The sequence below is a fragment of the Artibeus jamaicensis genome, unplaced genomic scaffold (assembly GCF_021234435.1).
Source record: "Artibeus jamaicensis isolate MK-2021 breed Jamaican fruit bat unplaced genomic scaffold, CSHL_Jam_final contig_519, whole genome shotgun sequence".
In the NCBI taxonomy this organism is placed as follows: Eukaryota; Metazoa; Chordata; class Mammalia; order Chiroptera; family Phyllostomidae; genus Artibeus; species Artibeus jamaicensis.
Window position 1 is genome coordinate 50,945,874 of NW_026521871.1, and position 17,211 is coordinate 50,963,084.

General features: G+C 51.3%; 2 protein-coding genes across 6 annotated transcripts in view; one reads left to right on the top strand and one right to left on the bottom strand.

Annotated features, from left to right (window-relative positions):
- Positions 1-6,277, top strand: part of ACKR2 (atypical chemokine receptor 2) — a 43,625-nt gene extending 37,348 nt beyond the window's left edge. For all 5 annotated transcript variants that reach the window (XM_053669426.1, XM_053669425.1, XM_053669423.1 and 2 more), the window contains one exon: positions 4,526-6,277. In XM_053669426.1, coding sequence (XP_053525401.1) covers positions 4,555-5,733 — 1,179 coding nt within the window. In that variant the 5' untranslated portion in view covers positions 4,526-4,554 and the 3' untranslated portion in view covers positions 5,734-6,277. The remainder of the gene's footprint in view (positions 1-4,525) is intronic.
- Positions 6,278-12,419: 6,142 nt separating this feature from the next.
- Positions 12,420-15,362, bottom strand: LOC119051535 (5-beta-cholestane-3-alpha,7-alpha-diol 12-alpha-hydroxylase). The gene has a single exon (XM_037148373.2). It carries the CDS (start codon positions 15,263-15,265, stop codon positions 13,760-13,762), a length of 1,506 nt encoding a protein of 501 aa, XP_037004268.2. The 5' UTR covers positions 15,266-15,362; the 3' UTR covers positions 12,420-13,759.
- Positions 15,363-17,211: the final 1,849 nt, after the last annotated feature.

The following is a 17,211-nucleotide window of genomic DNA, read 5'->3' on the forward strand; positions in this document are numbered from 1 at the left end:
AAAAACAAAAAATAAAAATAACCAGACTGCCAGAAAATTGAACTGTGTGAAAGTCCGACAACCAAGGAGTTACAGAAGAAACATGAGACCGGTCGGTAGGAGGGGCAGAGACAGGCAGCCAGGGCAGAGAGGATGAGTGGCAAGGCGACTGGAGGGCCAGGTGGCTGAGGTGGTGGCTGGCAGACCGGGGGTCCTACATTTGCACGTGGATAAACTGGGAGGAACAACCGGGGAGTGAGAGGGACCGTGCAACCCAGGGTTCCAGTGCGGGGGAAATAGAGCCTCGGAATCTCTGACTGTGAAAATCTGTGGGGGTTGTCCCAGAGCGAGAAACTCCTAGCCTCTCAGGAGAGTATGTTGGAGAGACCCTAGAATGTACACAAACCCACCCACCAGGGAATCAGCACCAGAAGGTCCCAGTTTGCTAATAGGTAGCGGGATAAATGACTGAAAGCCAGCCTAGAGTGAAGCAGGCGGCACTGTTCCCTCTCCAAGCACTTCCCCAATACAGGGCCCCAAGGCAGTGACGTGGGCTGCCCCGCCCTGGCGAATATCTAAGGGTCCACCCCTTACAACATAACAGGTGAGCCGAGACAAAAAAATATGGCCCAAATGAAAGAACAGATCAAAGCTCCAAAAATAGAACTAAGCAATGAAGAGGTAGCCAACCGATCAGATGCAGAATTCTAAACACTGGTAATCAGGATGCCTACAGAAATGGTTGAGTAGGATTGCAAAATAGAGGAAAAAGTGAAGTGCAAAGTGAAATAAAGGAAAATATACAGGGGACCAATAGTGAAGGGAAGGAAAGTGGGACTGAAATCAATGGTTTGGAGCAGAAAGAAGAAATAAACCACAGCACTCTTATTAGGGACCGAACCAGAATGTGTCCCTCAACATGAGCCGTGCGGGAACTCTCGAGCATCTTCTTTGCCTTATCCTGTTGCTCACTGCTATTATTATAACTGTTCTTGTCCTTTTAGAAGCCCTCTGCATTCCCCAAATGCCCCAAATGATCCACACCTTTCACTTTCCCAGGAGCAGCAAGGATTCTCCCTCAGTTCGCGTCCAGACCTTCTATGACCTCTGCACAGAGGTAGCTGAGGTAGCACCACAGCACTCCACCGATCAGGACGTACTCCAAGTACAATGTACTCCAAGTACAATGTACTCCAAGTACTATGGGATGCATTCCTCCAGGGGATGTCCAGCACTCTTCCTGGGAACTAGTTTCCACGTGGCTAGAATTAGATCGACCTAGCTGGCATTTTCTTACTCTTACTCCCTCCTCTCTCTTATTCACCCTTACCAGACCCCTCTTTCAACATAGCAGTTCATATAGCCCACTTCTTAAAGTTAAATTACTGCTGCTGGCCTTGCCTCTCCGCCCGTAGCTGGGGGTATGTCCAACCCCTACCGCCAGGTCAGTAGGGTAATGTCTCTTGCAGTCTGGTGTCTTACCAGACACCTTTCTGCCCACTGGTACTGGCACTCTCCCAAGGGTCCCCTATTCTTGCACGTCATCAGTCACTTGCATGCCACCTTTCCCTTCTGCATCATCAGTCAAAGGAGTGAGGGAATCCCAGTTGGCTCACTTAACCCAAACCAGTGCCAATGGAGCTTCATAATCCCACAACCCTCTCTCAGAAACATCTCCAGACTCCCCCTGACCTGGTTACCAAACCCTGGGGTCGTTGGAATCCAGAATCCTGGAGACAAAACTGCTTTCTTACATATTCACTTCCCATGACTCTCACTGGCACAATTCCAACATAGACATTCACCTACTGCAAAGGCAGGCCAGCCAGAAAAGTTAGCTTCTCAACCTTCTTTCTCAAGAGGGCCAGGACTGTCTTCTCCCCCAGTACCGAGATCGCACTGTGGGAGTTCATTATGGGAAAGGCAGGGCTCTGTCTTCTCTGAATTTGCAGACCAACCCTTCCAAAATCCCACCATTGACCCCAGGCACAGCATCCCTAGCTGCACAGGACTTGAATACTGGGGCAACTATTACTCCAGGACTAGAACACTGGTTAGCAGTAGATATGTTTCCATGGAAACCCAGCCCATTCTGCGGACAGGATACAGAGTTTCTGCAGAAATCCACCCCTGCAGAGTATCCTGGAGAAACACTCTTCAGGGCTATATTGGATTTGTGGATCACGGGTCTAGTGGACCCTGCCCCCCAAGATGGTCAGGGATCTGCTCCCTGGGGTACCTTCTTCCTGACGTGTCAATCGCATGGGAAAATGCCTCACTCCCCTCGCGGGTCAGGGACTCTTATTCAGAAGGGTCGGCCCATTGATCCCCACGATAGCGGTGCTAGGAGTCCTCTCCAAGGCCGGGGCTGTGGCGGGTGGCGCCTCCCTAGGTGTTCATCACCAAGTTATCTCTAGAAACAGCAGAGGCACCGACCAAGACAGGGAAAACCCTAGCTGCACTCCAGGATCACCCAGACTCCCCAACAGGGGTAGCCCTTCCGAGCCAAGGGCCCTAGACCTGCTCGCAGCATCAGAAGGAGGGACATGGCTACACCCCAGAGACGAGTGCTGTTTCTACGTTAACAAATCAGGTCAGGTCCAACAAAGCATTCAGGGTACACTGGCGTCTGCTTCTAAAATCAAGGATCTGAGTCCCTCCATAAGTCCTCACTCCTGGCTTCCATGGGCTCCCTTCTCAACACTCCTGTCCTGATGCTCAGACTGACTGTGCATCTTTAACCTGCTTGTAGAGTTTATATCCTCCGGGCTGGAGCAGTTCAAAAACCAATCAGGGCGGTACTCGTCCCGAACGTTGTTATCAACCAGGGCAAGAGCAAGAACAGCTCATGGAGGTGCTCAGGGCCAGCTCTACGCCCCCTCCCAGTGGGAAGCAGTTCCAGAAGACAGACCTTCACCTATTTATCCCTGGCTTTGAAAACATAAGAAAGAGCAGCTTGGGTTGAAAGGGTCAGGCCGGTTCCCCAGCCCGCCAGAGTGCTCCTGACTCAGTCAGGCCAGTCTCCACCCTCGGGCCGGCCATGACTCAGTTGTCCTGACTCGCTTGGTAGCCTGCGGCTTAATCCAAACTGTCTCCTACCATGCACAATAGACACCTGGCATCAGCCACAACAGCCGGTGGCCAACTGACCCTCCAGTACCTGGGAACAGCCTGCCCTTTGCCTAAACCGCTGTCCTGACTCATCCTGGACCCTGAGGCACCCGCCCGTAAGAACAAGAGGCTAACCCCTCCCTTATCCCTGCCCCCCAAACCTCATGCTTTTTGTTTTAAAAACCCCACTCCTGCCTTCTTCCGGTGCTGAAGTCGACCCTGACTCGGCCCACCTCTCAGCACAGCATCATATAAAGGTACTTGGGTCAGATCAGCCGGTTCCTCCCACCTCTATTTCTCGCCCCTCGTCCATGTCTAACGCCTCTTCTCCTGCCCAGGCAGCTGTCGTCTTGAATCCTGTGCCCGTCATTCCCTGGCTTTTCCCTCTCATCTCTTTCGACTCCTATGTGTATAATACATTTCTCTTAATTTTATTAAAAGAATATCAGGTCTATATTTTTACAGGACTTCGAAAGACTGGACATTTTCCAAAGGCCGCCGGGTGGCGTTGAGGGCGGTGAGGAAGGAATCTGGGTTGCCACTCACATTTTGGTCTCAGGTGCCTGAGGCGCTGGCGATGCCATTCAGTTAAAGACCCAGGCGAGGAGGGGAGGCTGGTGGGAAGGTGGTCCACCCGGGTCTGAGTAAAGCAGTAATTTAAACTACCAGGTACTGAGCACCTACTATGTTCTGGGCATTCTTCATAGCACTGGAAGTGCTTCACATGAAACTTGAGTCCCACAAGAACCCACGAGTAGGCGCTGGTATTGTTATCACTTTGAAGATGGGGAAACCGAGGGATGGAAAAGTTTAGCTGTTCTGAATCTATCCACATAATAGATCACAACTTTCTGCTACAAACCTAAACATTCTGGTTAAAATAAAATGTAAAACGTAAAAGGAAATGTTGATCTAAAACAACATTTATAACTGGAAGTCTTTAAATAAAAGCAAGGGAAATTCTCAGAGGAAGGAAGGAAGGTTCAAAGCCAGAGTGGGCACACCAGACATTTATAGGTAAAACAAGCCCCAGTGAAGAGAAGCTCTCATTTAAAAAACAAACATAAGCTACACAAGAAATAATTAAAAGCCACCCATGAGGAAGAGAGTGGAGACACAATAAATAGATGAATTGGTAGCCCTAAATAATAGGGAAAAATAGGAAAGACAGTACCGGTCTTTCTAAACAATGAAGGAGGAAAGTTAACCGGAACGAAAGAAGTGGATACTAAGAGAACACCTGAGGCCAAGTCGCTTACCTGAGGTGGCATAGTCAGCGATAGGCTCAGCTCCCGCACCTGTGCTCATATTTGCTGGGCTGCAGGTGTGGAGGTGAGGAGCCCATTGGACGTCCCAGAGCGGTAGAAATGGGGTTAAGAGAGGTGGGATTGCCCGGCTTCACCGTCTGTCTCTCACACTACTCTCTGGTTGGCAGAGCTCCAGGACTGGGCGTATCCTCCCGGCATGGCCACCACTGCCCCCTCTCAGCCGCTGCTCACCACCAAGGTCGCCAGTTCTGAGAACAGCACCTCCTTCTATGACTACGAGGACTACCTGGACCTGGAGGCCTTCCTGCTCTGCAGAAAGGACGAGGTGCTGTACTTCAGCAAAGTCTTCCTGCCGGTCTTCTACAGCCTGGTCTTTGTGCTGGGCCTGGGCGGGAATCTCCTTCTGCTTGTGGTCCTGCTCCGGTACGTGCCTCGCAGGCGGATGACAGAGGTCTATCTGTTGAACCTGGCTATCTCCAACCTCCTGTTCGTGGTGACCCTGCCCTTCTGGGTCATCTCCGTGGCCTGGCATTGGATCTTTGGGAGTTTTTTGTGCAAGGCGGTGAGCACACTCTATACCATCAACCTCTACAGTGGCATCTTCTTCATTAGCTGCATGAGCCTGGACAAGTATCTAGAGATCGTCCACGCTCGGGCCCACCACAGGCTGAGGGCCTGGGTCAAGCGCTGGGTCCTTGTTGTCGTGGTCTGGGCTGTGGCCCTGGCTGTCTCCATCCCCGACATGATCTTCGTGCAGACGCATGAAAACCCCAAGGGCGTGTGGAACTGCTATCCGGATTTCGGGGGGCACGGGACCTTCTGGAAGCTCCTTCTGCGCTTCCAGCAGAACATTCTGGGGTTTCTCCTTCCACTCTTTACCATGATCTTCTTCTATTCCCGCATCGTCTCGGTCCTGGTGAGGCTAAAGCCCCCAGGCCGGGGCCGGGCTCTGAAGATAGCCATCGCCCTGGTGGTGGCCTTCTTCCTGTTCTGGTTCCCGTACAACCTGGTCTTGTTTCTGCACTCGCTGATGGACCTGAAAGTCCTATGGGACTGCAAGGTCAGCCGGTACCTGGATTATGCACTGCAGGTGACAGAGACCATTGCCTTCTTTCACTGCTGCTTCACGCCTGTCCTCTACGCCTTCTCCGCCCGCTGCTTTCTTCCGTACCTGAAGGCTTCCCTGGCCACGGTGTGCGGGTGGCACCATGCACCTTGCCCTCCCCAGGCCCCACTGTCCAGCTGTAGTGAGAGTAGTAACCTCACTGGCCAAGAAGAAATGACCAGCGTGAATGACCTTGGGGAGAGGCAGGCTGAGGACTCCCCCAACAAGGAGGGTGTGAGGGAAAAGGAAGCCCAAGTGGCCATGCTATAGTCTGATGAGAGTGGATGGGACCCAGCTCAGTTGGGCATCCACCCAAATTCTTCTCTCCAAGGGTCTCACTGACGATGTTGCTAAGCCCAGCGGTCAGTTTTCAGCTCTCAGCCATCACCAGCATCCGCTCACTCCTTCCAGGACATCATACTCCCTGAACTGCTGCAACAGTTGCCCAGCTGACCTCTGTTTCCTATCGTCATGCCCTCCTATCACTGATTGCAGTGGTCCCCAACCTCTTTGGAACCAGGGACCAGTTTCTGTAACTACCTCTTTGTAATTCTTAATCCCCTCACCTCTTCATTCATTCCCCCACGCCCGCCTCCCATCGAGGAACCATCAAAATGCTCTCTGGGCCCTGGCTGGTGCGGCTCAGTGGATTGAGTGCTGGACTGTGAACCAAATGGTGGCTGGTTTGATCCCAGTCAGGGCACATGGCTGGGTTGCGGGCCAGGTCCCCAGTAGGGGGCGCATGAGAAGCAACCACACATTGGTGTTTCTCTCCCTCTCTTTCTCCTTCCCTTTCCCTCTCTCTAAAAATAAATAAATTAAATCTTAAAAAAAAATTCTCTGGGTCTGTGATTCTATTTCCGTTCTTCCTGTTTGCTTTGTTTGATTTTGAGATTCAATTGTTGATACATAAGTACTTTTGGCCATTTTATTGTTCATAGTTTTTATCTTCCTTTATTTTATTTTTTTGGTATTTATTTATTTATTTTAAATTTAATTTTTAATTGATTATGCCATTACAGTTGTTCTATTCCCCCCCTTCATTCCCCTCCACCCTACCCCCCATCCCTACCATTACCCCCCCCTTTAGTTTATGACCATGTGTCTCAAGTTCTTTAGATTCTATATTTCCCATACTATTCTTGCCCCCCCATCTATTTTCTATCTACTGTCTATGCTACTTATTTTCTGTACCTTCTCCCCCCTTCTCCTCCTCCCACTCCCCTGTTGCTAACTCTCCTTGAGATCTTCATTTCTATGTTTCCACTGCTGATCTAGCTGTCCTTTTAGTTTGCTTTTGTTTTAGGTGTGGTTGTTAATAATTGTGAGTTTGCTGTCCTTTCACTGTTCATGTTTTTTTTTTATTTCTTTTTCTTAGGTAAGTCCCTTTAACATTTCATATAATAAGGGCTTGGTGATGATGAACTCCTTGAATTTGATCTTATCTGAGAAGCACTTTCTCTGTCCTTCCATTCTAAATGAAAGTTTTGCTGGATAGAGCAATCTTGGATGTAGGTCTTTGGATTTCATGACTTGGAATACCTCTTTCCTGCCCCTTCTTGCTTGTAAGGTCTCTTTTGAGAAATCCATTGACAGTCTGATGGGAACTCCTTTGTAGGTGACTGTCCCCTTATCTCTTGCTGCTTCTAAGATTCTCTCCTTCATTTTAATCTTGGCTAATGTAATGATGATGTGCCTTGGTGTGTTCCTTCTTGGGTCCAACTTCTTTGGGACTCTCTGAGCTTCCTGGATTTCCTGGAAGTCTATTTCCTTTGCCAGATTGGGGAAATTCTCCTTTATTATATGTTCAAATAAGTTTTCCACTGGTGGCTGTTCCTTTCCCCCTTCTGGTACCCCTATAATCTGGATGTTGGAGCATTTAAAGATGTCCTGGAGGTTCCTAAGCCTCTCCTCATTGTTTTGAATTCTTGCTTCTTCACTCTTTTCTGTTTGGCCACTATTTGCTTTCTTCTGGTCCACTCCATTGATTTGAGTCCCAGTTTCCTTTTCATCGCTATTGGTTTTCTGTGCAATTCCATTCATTTCAATTAGTTTCGCCTTCATATGTTTCTCTAATTTGTGGCTATAATCAACCAGTTCTGTGAGGATTCTGATGACCAGTATTTTAAACTGTGCGTCTGAGAGTTTTGCTATTTCTTCATGGCTTAGATTTATAGGCTCTGGGGCTTTGAGATCTTCTTGAGCCATTTTTGGTCTGTTCTCACCTATTAAGTATGAGGAGCGGAGCCTTGGACTCCCAGGTCGCTGGGTTGTGATGCTGTATGTGGGGGCGTGGTCAGAGTAGGGAAATGGCGGCCCCCTCTGCTGTTTCTCGCCGCTGAGTGAGGAGCAGGGCCTTAGGTGGTTCAGCAGGGCCGGGCCACTCAGGTCGCTGGGTTATGACGCTGTATGTGGAGGTGGGGTCAGAGCGGGGAAATGGCGGGGCCCTCTGCTGCCGCTTGCCGCGGGGACCCGCTGGGTCCTGTTTAATCGCCCACTCCCTCGCTTGTCTATCCACGCACGAATGCACGACCACATTCAACCAGAAGCCCTGCTCTCTTGCTGTTTCCCCCGAGGTTGCTCACTGAGTTGCCCACCAGGTCCAACCCTGCGCCTGGATTCCACGCGCCTGAGTCCGTCTGACCAAGTTTTCCTGTGCTACCCCGCTCTGCCAGCTGCTGGTTTCGCCCCTCTTACCGGTCAGGCTGAAGAATTTGTTGTTAACAGACTTCCGAAAAGTTCAATTTTCTGTGTTCTGGCTGTGTTTTCTGTTGCTAATATTTAGTTGTCTCTAAACTTGGTTGTGTGAGAAAGCACGTCATTTCCACCTATGCCTTCATCTTGGTGGAAGTCTATCTTCCTTTTTTAAAATAAATCCCTTTAACATTTCATACAATAATGGGATGATGATGATTAACTCCTTTCGTTTTTTTCTTGCCTACGAAGCTCTTTCTCTGCCCTTGATTCTAAATGATAGCTTTGCTGGGTAGAGTAATCTTGGCTATAATGCCCTGCTTTTTCATTACTTTGAATATTTCTTGCCAATCTGGTCTAGCCTGCAATTTCTTTTGAGAAATCAGCTGACAGTCTTATGGGAACTCCATGTGGGTAACTAACTACTTTTCTTATTGCTGTATGTAAGATTCTCTCTTTATCTTTAATCTTGGGCATTTTCATTATGATGTGTCTTGGAGTGGGCCTTTCTGCACCCATCTTTTTTTGGATTCTCTGTGCTTCCGGACTTGTATGTCAAGTTCCTTCGCCACATTGGGGAATTTTTCTTTCAAATACATTTCCTTTTTTTGTGCTCTTTCTCTTCCCCTCCTGGCACCCCTAGAATGTGAGTGTGGGACCTCTTAATGTTGTCCCAGAGGCTGCTTACCCTACCCTCATTTTTTTGGATTCTTGTTTCTTCTTGTTCTTCTGATTGGTTGTGTTTTGCTTTCTTATGTTCTGAATCATTGATTTGATTCTCAGCTTCATCCACTCTACTGTTGTTTCCTTACAAACTGTTCTTTATTTCAATTAGTGTACCCTTAATTTCTGACTGGATCTTTTTTTTATACTGTTGAGGTCCTCACTAAGTTCCTTGGGCATCCTTATAACCAGTGTTTTGAACTCTGCATCTGACAGATCGCTTATCTCTATTCTATTTAACTCTTTTTCCTGCCGGGAGGTTTGTGTGTGTGTGTGTGTGTGTGTGTGTGTGTGTGTGTGTGTGTGTGTCCTGTTCTATTTTTTTTTTACATTTTTTAATTTAATTATTTTTCAAGTACAGTTTTCTGTCTATTACCCCCAGCCCAGCCCACCCCACTCTGTGCTCCCCACCTCCCTCCCATTTCCATCCCCCTTAGTTGTTGTCCATGTGTCCTTTATACTAGTTCCTCTAAATCCCTCCTCCTTTTCCCCTGAAATTCCCTCCCTTCTCCCCTCTGGTCTCTGTCCCCCTGTTCTCTATTTCAGTGTCTTTGTTTTTATTTTGCTTGCTTGTTTGTCTTGTTGTTTAGCTTCCCGTTAAAGGTGAGATCATAGTTTTGATCTAGTCTTTCATTTGGACCATGTTTCTTTGTCTCTTCATTTGGCAGCCTCCCTATGTTTGTTTCTGTGTATTAGGTACAGCTGCTTTGACTCCGTGTCTTGGTAGTGTGGCCTCATGTAGTAGGTGTCCCGTAGGGTCCAGTGGCACAGCCTCCCCTGTCACCCAAGATGGGTACTTGAGGTATGTGTTTTGTGTGGGCTGAGTAACCCCTCTTCTTGTAGTTGAGTCTTGGTTGCTGTTGGCAGATCAATGGGAGGGATTTACCCAGTCCAGTCAGCTGCAAGGACTGGCTGTGACCACTGACCATCATCCTCTACCCTCTGTGGAAGATCAGCTGTGCAGGGGCAGGGTGGTGGCACTGTGATGTCTGTAGCTGCCCACTGGTTGTGCAGTCTCTAGGGTTTCCCCAGTGGTGGAGGCCAAGGTCTCCCCGCACCTGTGTTGCCTGGCGCCACCCAGTCTGAGCTGTAAAGCAATCTGAGATGGCTGCTACTGGTGCTGGGCCTGGGGCTCACAGAGGCCTGTTGTTGCTTGTTTAAAAGGATTGAGGAAGTTGTGAATCGTGAGCCAAGGCCAGCCCTTCGTGTGGAAAAGATGCTTGGGTGGGGCCGTAATTTCATTGGGGTGGAGTCTCAGGGGATCTCCAGGGTGAAGCAAACAGTGTTAGCCAGGTGGATGGAGTCTCAGATATGGCACCAGCTTGCTAGATCAGTTGTGGGGAAGGCTTAGCAAAGGGACAACGGCCTCTGCTCACCTTGACGCCAGACATTTCAGTTTCTCCCTGTGTACCACTGGGGCCTTTCAAGCTGCCACCCTAGTGCTGGAGCCCAGAGAGAGTGAGCCTGAGTAGGTGAGTCCATGTGTGGGTTCTCTAAGAGGAACTGCTTGGGGCTCCAGAAGTTTCTGCCACTGACTCAGTCCCCCCTGGTTTTTGTAGCCAGAGGTTGTGTGGTTGTCAGACTTCCATTCAGCTCAATTTCTGATGGTTCTGAGTGCAGGTTGTTCTATAGTTTAGTTGTAATTTTGATGTGGTTGTGGGAGGAGGCGAACCATCTCTGTCTTTGTTGTCATCATGAGTGGAAGTGTTTGTATGGCCATTTCAATATTTAAGATGAATGAAAATACACAACTTTTTGGGCACAGTATGCTTTATTATTTCAAGAAAGGTAAAAAGACAACTGAAATGCAAATAAAATACTTGTGCAGTGTATGGAGAAGGCACTGTGACTGATCAAACGTGTCAAAAGTGGTTTGCAAAGCTTCTTGGCACTACTGACATTTTGGCCAAATAACTCTTTGCTGGGGGGCCGTCTCATGCATTGGGAGATGTTCAGCAGCACCCCTGGCCTCTCCCCACTAGAAGCCAATAGCAGGAGAGAGCGGACACACTCAAAATATCCATCAGTGAAGTTACTGGTGAAAATGAAAAACGTGTCTTATTTTATGGGGACTTTTTGGCCAACCCAGTACTCGGCACCCAACAGCCACAGTGGTCACAGCCTTCACTCCCATCTTCAGAGAAACCCCAGGCCCGCCCCCCACTAGGCTGCTCCTGCCCCTCTAGTTCAGCCAGGGAAATAGTGTTGTTATTTTGTTTAATATCGCAGCCTTGGCTGTGGCCCCAGGGTCGGGAGGCGCCGGCAACATGCCACCTGTGGGCGGCCCACGGTGAGGGGCAGCAGGGCTCTGTCTGGGAGCAGGGCTGCCCACCCTCCACCCTGTGAAGGGCGGTGAGAGCGTGCAGGGCAAGTTCTGCCTAGGAAATCACCTCTTTTCTTCCCCAAGTTCTGGAATTCCACCCTCAGCATGTCATGCCTGACTTGCTTAGCTATAAGCTATCCTCAGAGAATACACACGGTGGGCTTTTCTCTGAGGGAGAGAAAGATTGGTTCAGAAATGAGGAACTGGGGACAGAACTGGCGGGTCAAGACAGGAGGTGACGGGGTGCATCCCTGCGGGTCTCAGTCTTCCTGCTGCCGGCGAAGGAAGAGTGGCCCTTGCAGAGGGTGTCTCCAGCTGTCCCCATGCAGGGGCCCTGGAACCACGGGTGCCAGTGGGGGAACTGGCCTCCATGTGCCCACTCCAATTCTGGGTGCTCCCTGCTTCCTGGGAGGCCCGTTGTCATGGGGAACATCCTTGGCGGTGGGATGGGACACCTGTGTTCACCCCACACATGACCCGCCAAGGCTTCCCTGGGTCCCAGGCTCACCCTCCAACTGTGAGGGCTCCACGAAGTTGCTGTCGGTTGAGACCTTCTGGCCCTTACTCAGTGGACTTCGGCTGCCAGGCCTTCCCCGCCAGCCTGTGCACAGGCCGGGCTCCCGGTCCGCATTCTTTTGGGCGTGGGGGAAAGGACAGGATGCGGCACCGAGGTCTGCGCAGGGTCGAGGAGGTATGGGAAGGCCTTGCCACTTCGCTCCACCCCACGGCTGCTCGGGCCCAGGGCCTGGCTCTGTGAGCAGGTGGCTGGGAAGCCCCGTGTGAACAACCCCCAGCTTTGCAGGCCCCTTGTCCCTCTCCTGTGCCCCATGTGGAACAGGATGGGGCATCCTGTCTTCTCTTAACCAGTCAAACCTCTATCAGGCTCCATGCAGATGCCTGGGCAGATGTCCTCAGCTCAGGCCTGTTTTCCTGGCAAAACTCAGTGTGGAACAAGCAACCTCAACAGAAGGGAGGAGGCGGTCAGAGATGTGGGAGGGGGTAGCAGGGAGAAGCCCCACTGGGTGATGCTGGCAGGGGGTCCGTGCTGCAGGGACCCCTGCACCTGCTGCCACAGTCCCAGCCCTGGCCAGGGTCCTGCCATCAGCCCTCCCAGCCCTGGTAAGCACTTCTGGTGACAGGGATTGTCTCTAGTTCATGTGCCGGAAAGCTGAGGGCAGGCAGGGAGGGGAAGGAAATGAGTTGAGGGCATAAAGTAAACTAGCCGAGACTGGAAGTCTGGTTTATATCATTTAATCTGCATCTGGGGAATTGGGGGGGTCGGAGATGAAAGGATAAGATTCCAGGTCCTATGGACTCCAGCACGGGGAAGGAGCAGGAGGAGGAAACCAGGACGGAGAGCAAGGACTCCTAGCAGATGCGCTAGGACCACAGGAGGTGCCGGGGAGCCACAGGAACAGGAGGCCGGGGGATGGGATGGGTCACATCTAAGAAGGCTTCAGGGGTAGCCGGCACTGGGGTTGGCAGGAAAAGCAAGCAACACACTTTACAGACATTTCCACCAGGAAAGGCTGGGAAAAAGTTGGATTGCACTGCGTGGAAAATTGGGGGACCAACTGTAGCAAACCTTAAATGTCAGGTGTGTGAAGGGAATGGGAAGCTGGAAAATGAAACGGTGCCAGTTAGAGGTGCTTTTGGAAAACAGCGCCTGACAGCAGGGTGAACCGCGGGCCTGCAGGTGGGTGCAGAGGGAATGACATCTGCATGGAAGGCAGCCTTTCTGCAGACCCGCTGTTCCCGGGGCAGCCACCGGCCGCAGGCGGCTCCTGCACGCTTTGCATGTGGCTGGCCGGAACCGCGGCGTGCCTCAAGGGCAAAAAGGACACGCCAGAGTTTTGAACACACAGTACAATACGCAGATGATGTATTATATATAGAATCGTACACCCCAAACCTATATAATTGTATTAACCAATGTCATGCCAATAAGTTCAAATTTTTAAAAAAGTGCATTCCAGATTTTGAAGGCAATTCTACAAAAGAAATGTAAAGCTATTTTTTTTCATATTGATGATGTGTTGAAACGCTAATATTGTGGCTATGTGGGAATAAGTAAAAAATATCATAAAAATGAATTTTACTTGTTTCTTTCACTTAAAAAAATGTATCAACTAGGAAATGGATTAAAAAATACCCATGCAGCTTGCCTTATATTGCTATTGAGCAAGACTATTTTTAGAACATGACTTCCAGAAGACATGGAATGGAGTTGAGAAAAATTAAGTGGGGGGCAGCTGGGAGCTGCTGTGCCACTCGTGGGGACCAGCTTCTGTGCCTCGAGGCGGGCGTTATCCCCCAAGGGGATTCTGCCAAACCCACTGCGAGAGATGGAGTTTTAAAGAGACAATGATGAGCCTGTGAGGTGTCTGGAAGGAGGCCAGGGAGCAAGGAGGACAGAGGTGCCAGGACAGAGGTAGAGGGTGCCACAAAGCCACAGGGAGCAGTAGCTGGTCGGGGGTCTGGGGCTTCAGAGGGGCAATAAGAGGTGGAGACCCCCAGGGCATCCCCTGGCCAGGCTTGCGGCCCTCTCGGCTGCGCTCAGGCGGGAGACCGCAGGCGGTACCGGAAGCGCACGTCGTGGCTGGGCTGCGTGGTGCCAAAGCCCCAGCGCTGGGGGTCCACGGGCGGCATGGGCATGCCAGGGTCCACCAGCTCCAGGTCGAAGTGCGTGATCATGAGCAGGACGAAGAGCTTCATCTCGCTCAGGGCCAAGAACCTCCCGGGGCACATGGAGACGCCCGAGCCCCAGGGCATGGTATAGTGGTGGATCTTTTTGCCTGCCTTGTAGAAGTCCACCTTTCGGCTGCCGTCGGGGTTGAGGAAGCGGTCGTACTTGAAGGCCGTGGGCTGGGGGTGGATGTCAGGGTCCATGTGCACTGAGAGGTAAGGGAAGAGGGCCACGATGTCCCCACCGCGGAGTTGGTACTCCTCCCCGCTGGCCATCTGCAGGGTGTGGTCGCCGTTCACCACCCTGAGGAGGGTGGGCGCTGCCCGCAGGCGCAGTGTCTCCTCCATCATGCTGTCCAGCACCGGGGTGTGCTGCAGGGCACTGACCTCGAACTTGAAAGACTGCCCGGCCTCCAGCCTGGCCTCCCCCAGGACCTGGGCAGCCTCCTTTCTCAATGCCTGCATGGCTTCTGGGTGCTTCAGCAGGAACAGGAGGGCCCAGAACGAAGTGGGCCCCGTGTTCCCCTGGGAGGCCCAGAGCATCATGAAGTTGAACTTGTCCTGCATGTCCGGGGCTACTCCCTGCTCCTTCAGAAACTGAAGCATGTAGGCTATCCAGTTGCTGATGCCATCCTTCTCCAGGCTGTGTTTCACGGAGAGGGTCTCGTGGAAGAGGCGCTGGAGCCGGCCCACTTCTAGCCACTCCCGGGGCCCCAGCAAGGAGTAAACGAACCTGGGGAACAGGCGGTCATACTTGCGGAACTGCACAAACAACTCCTCTGCCTGCAGTAGGTCCTGCTCCGTGTCTTTCGTGTAGCCAAACAAGCTCAGGTAGCCGGCCTTGAACAAGGCGTTGTAGCAGAAGTGAAAGAGGCCGTCCTCTTGCCAGCTCCTGGCATCCGGACGCTGGCCCGTGGGCCCCAGTATGACCAAGGAGAGGCAGTCCCGCATGGTTTTGTTGAGCTCCTCCAAGCCGTCGCCCATGAGGTGCTTGGTGCTGGCTGAGTGTATCATCCGGTGGTCTCCTGGCCCCGAATGGTACCCAAATACCTTTAGCACCAGTTTTTCGGCATACTCCACAAAGTCTAGCTTCCTCTTCACATCCCTGAGGATGGGGCCGAAGGAGAGGGGGTCCATAAGAAAGGTGAAGTACTGGCCCCCGAGCTGCACCGTGAACACATCTCCGTGCTTGGCCCTCATGTGCTTCAGGAATTCCAGCATATTCTTCCGGAAAGCCATGGCGTGGCCCAGCCAGGGCACAGAGCCCTTATCCAGAGGGGGCTCCTGGGGCCTGCGCTGCCGGAGCAGCCCCCGCAGGCACAGGCATCCCACCACGACCACCAGCAGGGCTCCCAGGACCAGACCACAGAGCACCATGGCTGTGCACTCCCTGGTTAAGATCTGGACACGCTGCTCTCTGGGTGCTAGCGAACAGCTGCGAGGCCTTGACTATGGGAAGGTCTGCCCACCTGGACCTTGCCCCGTGGCTGCGAGTTATAATAAGTAATCCTGGCAAAACAGCAAGTGGGAGTGGAATGAGCGCTTGCTAGAGCTTGCTGCTCACGTGGGAGACCATTGGGACCAGGAGACAGCCTCTGGCTTATGGCCACAGCCTCCTTGCCAGCTTCAGACAATGCTCTGGCCTTTTCAGACTCAGCTCCAGCATCTTCTCCACAATGCCTCCCTTGACCTCACTCCCATCCCCTTGGCTTGCTGACCACTCACAACTTTATTTACTCATGTGCACTAAATAAAGTAATGATTCACTAATTTGCTATTTGATTTATCAGAAATGCACCAAGCTCTCAGTTTCATATCCACCCTCATTTCATATGACTCCAGTCTCTGAGCCTCTGGCCTCAGGCCCTGTCTCTGGCCCAAGTGGCTTGCACACTTCTCTAACCAGTACAGGCTGGAAATCTTGAACCTGGGAAATGCTGGAGGTAATAGAGACCTCAAACCAATGGCTTTATTTCACAATAGGGTCCCAGTGAAACAGGGACTTTGACAGCTGCCCTGGCCTGGGTAAGCTGAGTTGACTGTTTACTCAGGGTCTCTGTGACATTTCAGGTCAGGTCCCAAGGAGAAACCTGTGCCATTGACTCTGATGTTTTAGTCTAGCAGCCTCATCCATTGTTGCAGTAGGCGAAGTTCAGACTCAATTCGGCCACTTCTGGTCACTCCAAGTGACTCTAACTTTCTCAATGACCTGCAAACAGGGACTCTGTCTCCTCAAATAACCAGAGGATTCCACGTGCCCTCCTGAGTGAGTCTCCTTTGCCTTTTGCAGCTCCCTTCCACAGGAGCTGGAAATACGCACACTGCCTCAGTGAAGTCCCCTCTGATTGCTCAGGGCACAGCAAGTACTCAGCGCCATTAACTTTCTCCAGCGTTAGAATCTACTAGGAATCTCTGGGCCAACTCCAATGAGCTGAACTTTGTCCCCCAGTTTTCGATGGGGGGCAGCACCATCTCCAGGCATTCTCGCTTTTACTCATTCATTTCCTCACGCCCACTCGTTCATTCATTCCCTCCTTCCTTGGAACAGCCCCATCTATCCACCAAACAGATATTCACTTGCCACCTACTGCCAGAAATTTTGCTACAATCCTGAGTGAGACAGACACAGTCTCTGCCTTCTTAGAGTTATGGCCTAAGGAAGGGGAAAAGATCCTAAATCATTGCCCAGAGAAATATGTCATTCCAATTGTGTAGAGCTGCAAAGGAGAAGAGCAGAGTTGGAAGGGGGTGGGGTGTCAGGAAGACTCCATTAATCGGGTGGTAATTAAGTAAAGGCCTAGAGGATGCTATGGAGGGCGGGACCAATAAACTGGCATTGGTCCCATTGAGAAGGCATAAAGTGTCTAAAACAAAGCGGAGTCATTCAGGTCAACCAAGATGGCTGCCAGTCAGTCATGACACTTTGGTTCAAGAGGGAAACTACCCAAGTCAGAGCAGACACATCTGGCGAGGAGACACACCTAAGATATCCCCACATGTGACCAGAACAGCCATGTCCGCAGAGGGGGACCACCCGTAGATAGGCTCCTGGGAGATTCCCCGCTTGCCATCAGCAGTGCCAAGACATTTATCAAAAGACCCAGAAGGGCGGAGTGCACCACTTTCAAGGTATACCTGAGGCAGGGCCAGACCCCTGCAGAGACAGCTGAGCTCCACACACCAGAGTGTTGCTCCAGGCCACACCAATCTCCCTGGGCATCGTCCGCTGCAGGCTCTGCCCTGCTGGACTGAGGACTTTGCCTGCCCTGCTGCCCACCTGGCTCTGGAGAATTTTTCTTGCAAGACGCTGACAATTCCCTTGC

Bases quoted from the DNA above. Each gene is read 5' to 3' on its own strand.
- LOC119051535 (XM_037148373.2), bottom strand. From the start codon at position 15,265: ATGGTGCTCTGTGGTCTGGTCCTGGGAGCCCTGCTGGTGGTCGTGGTG.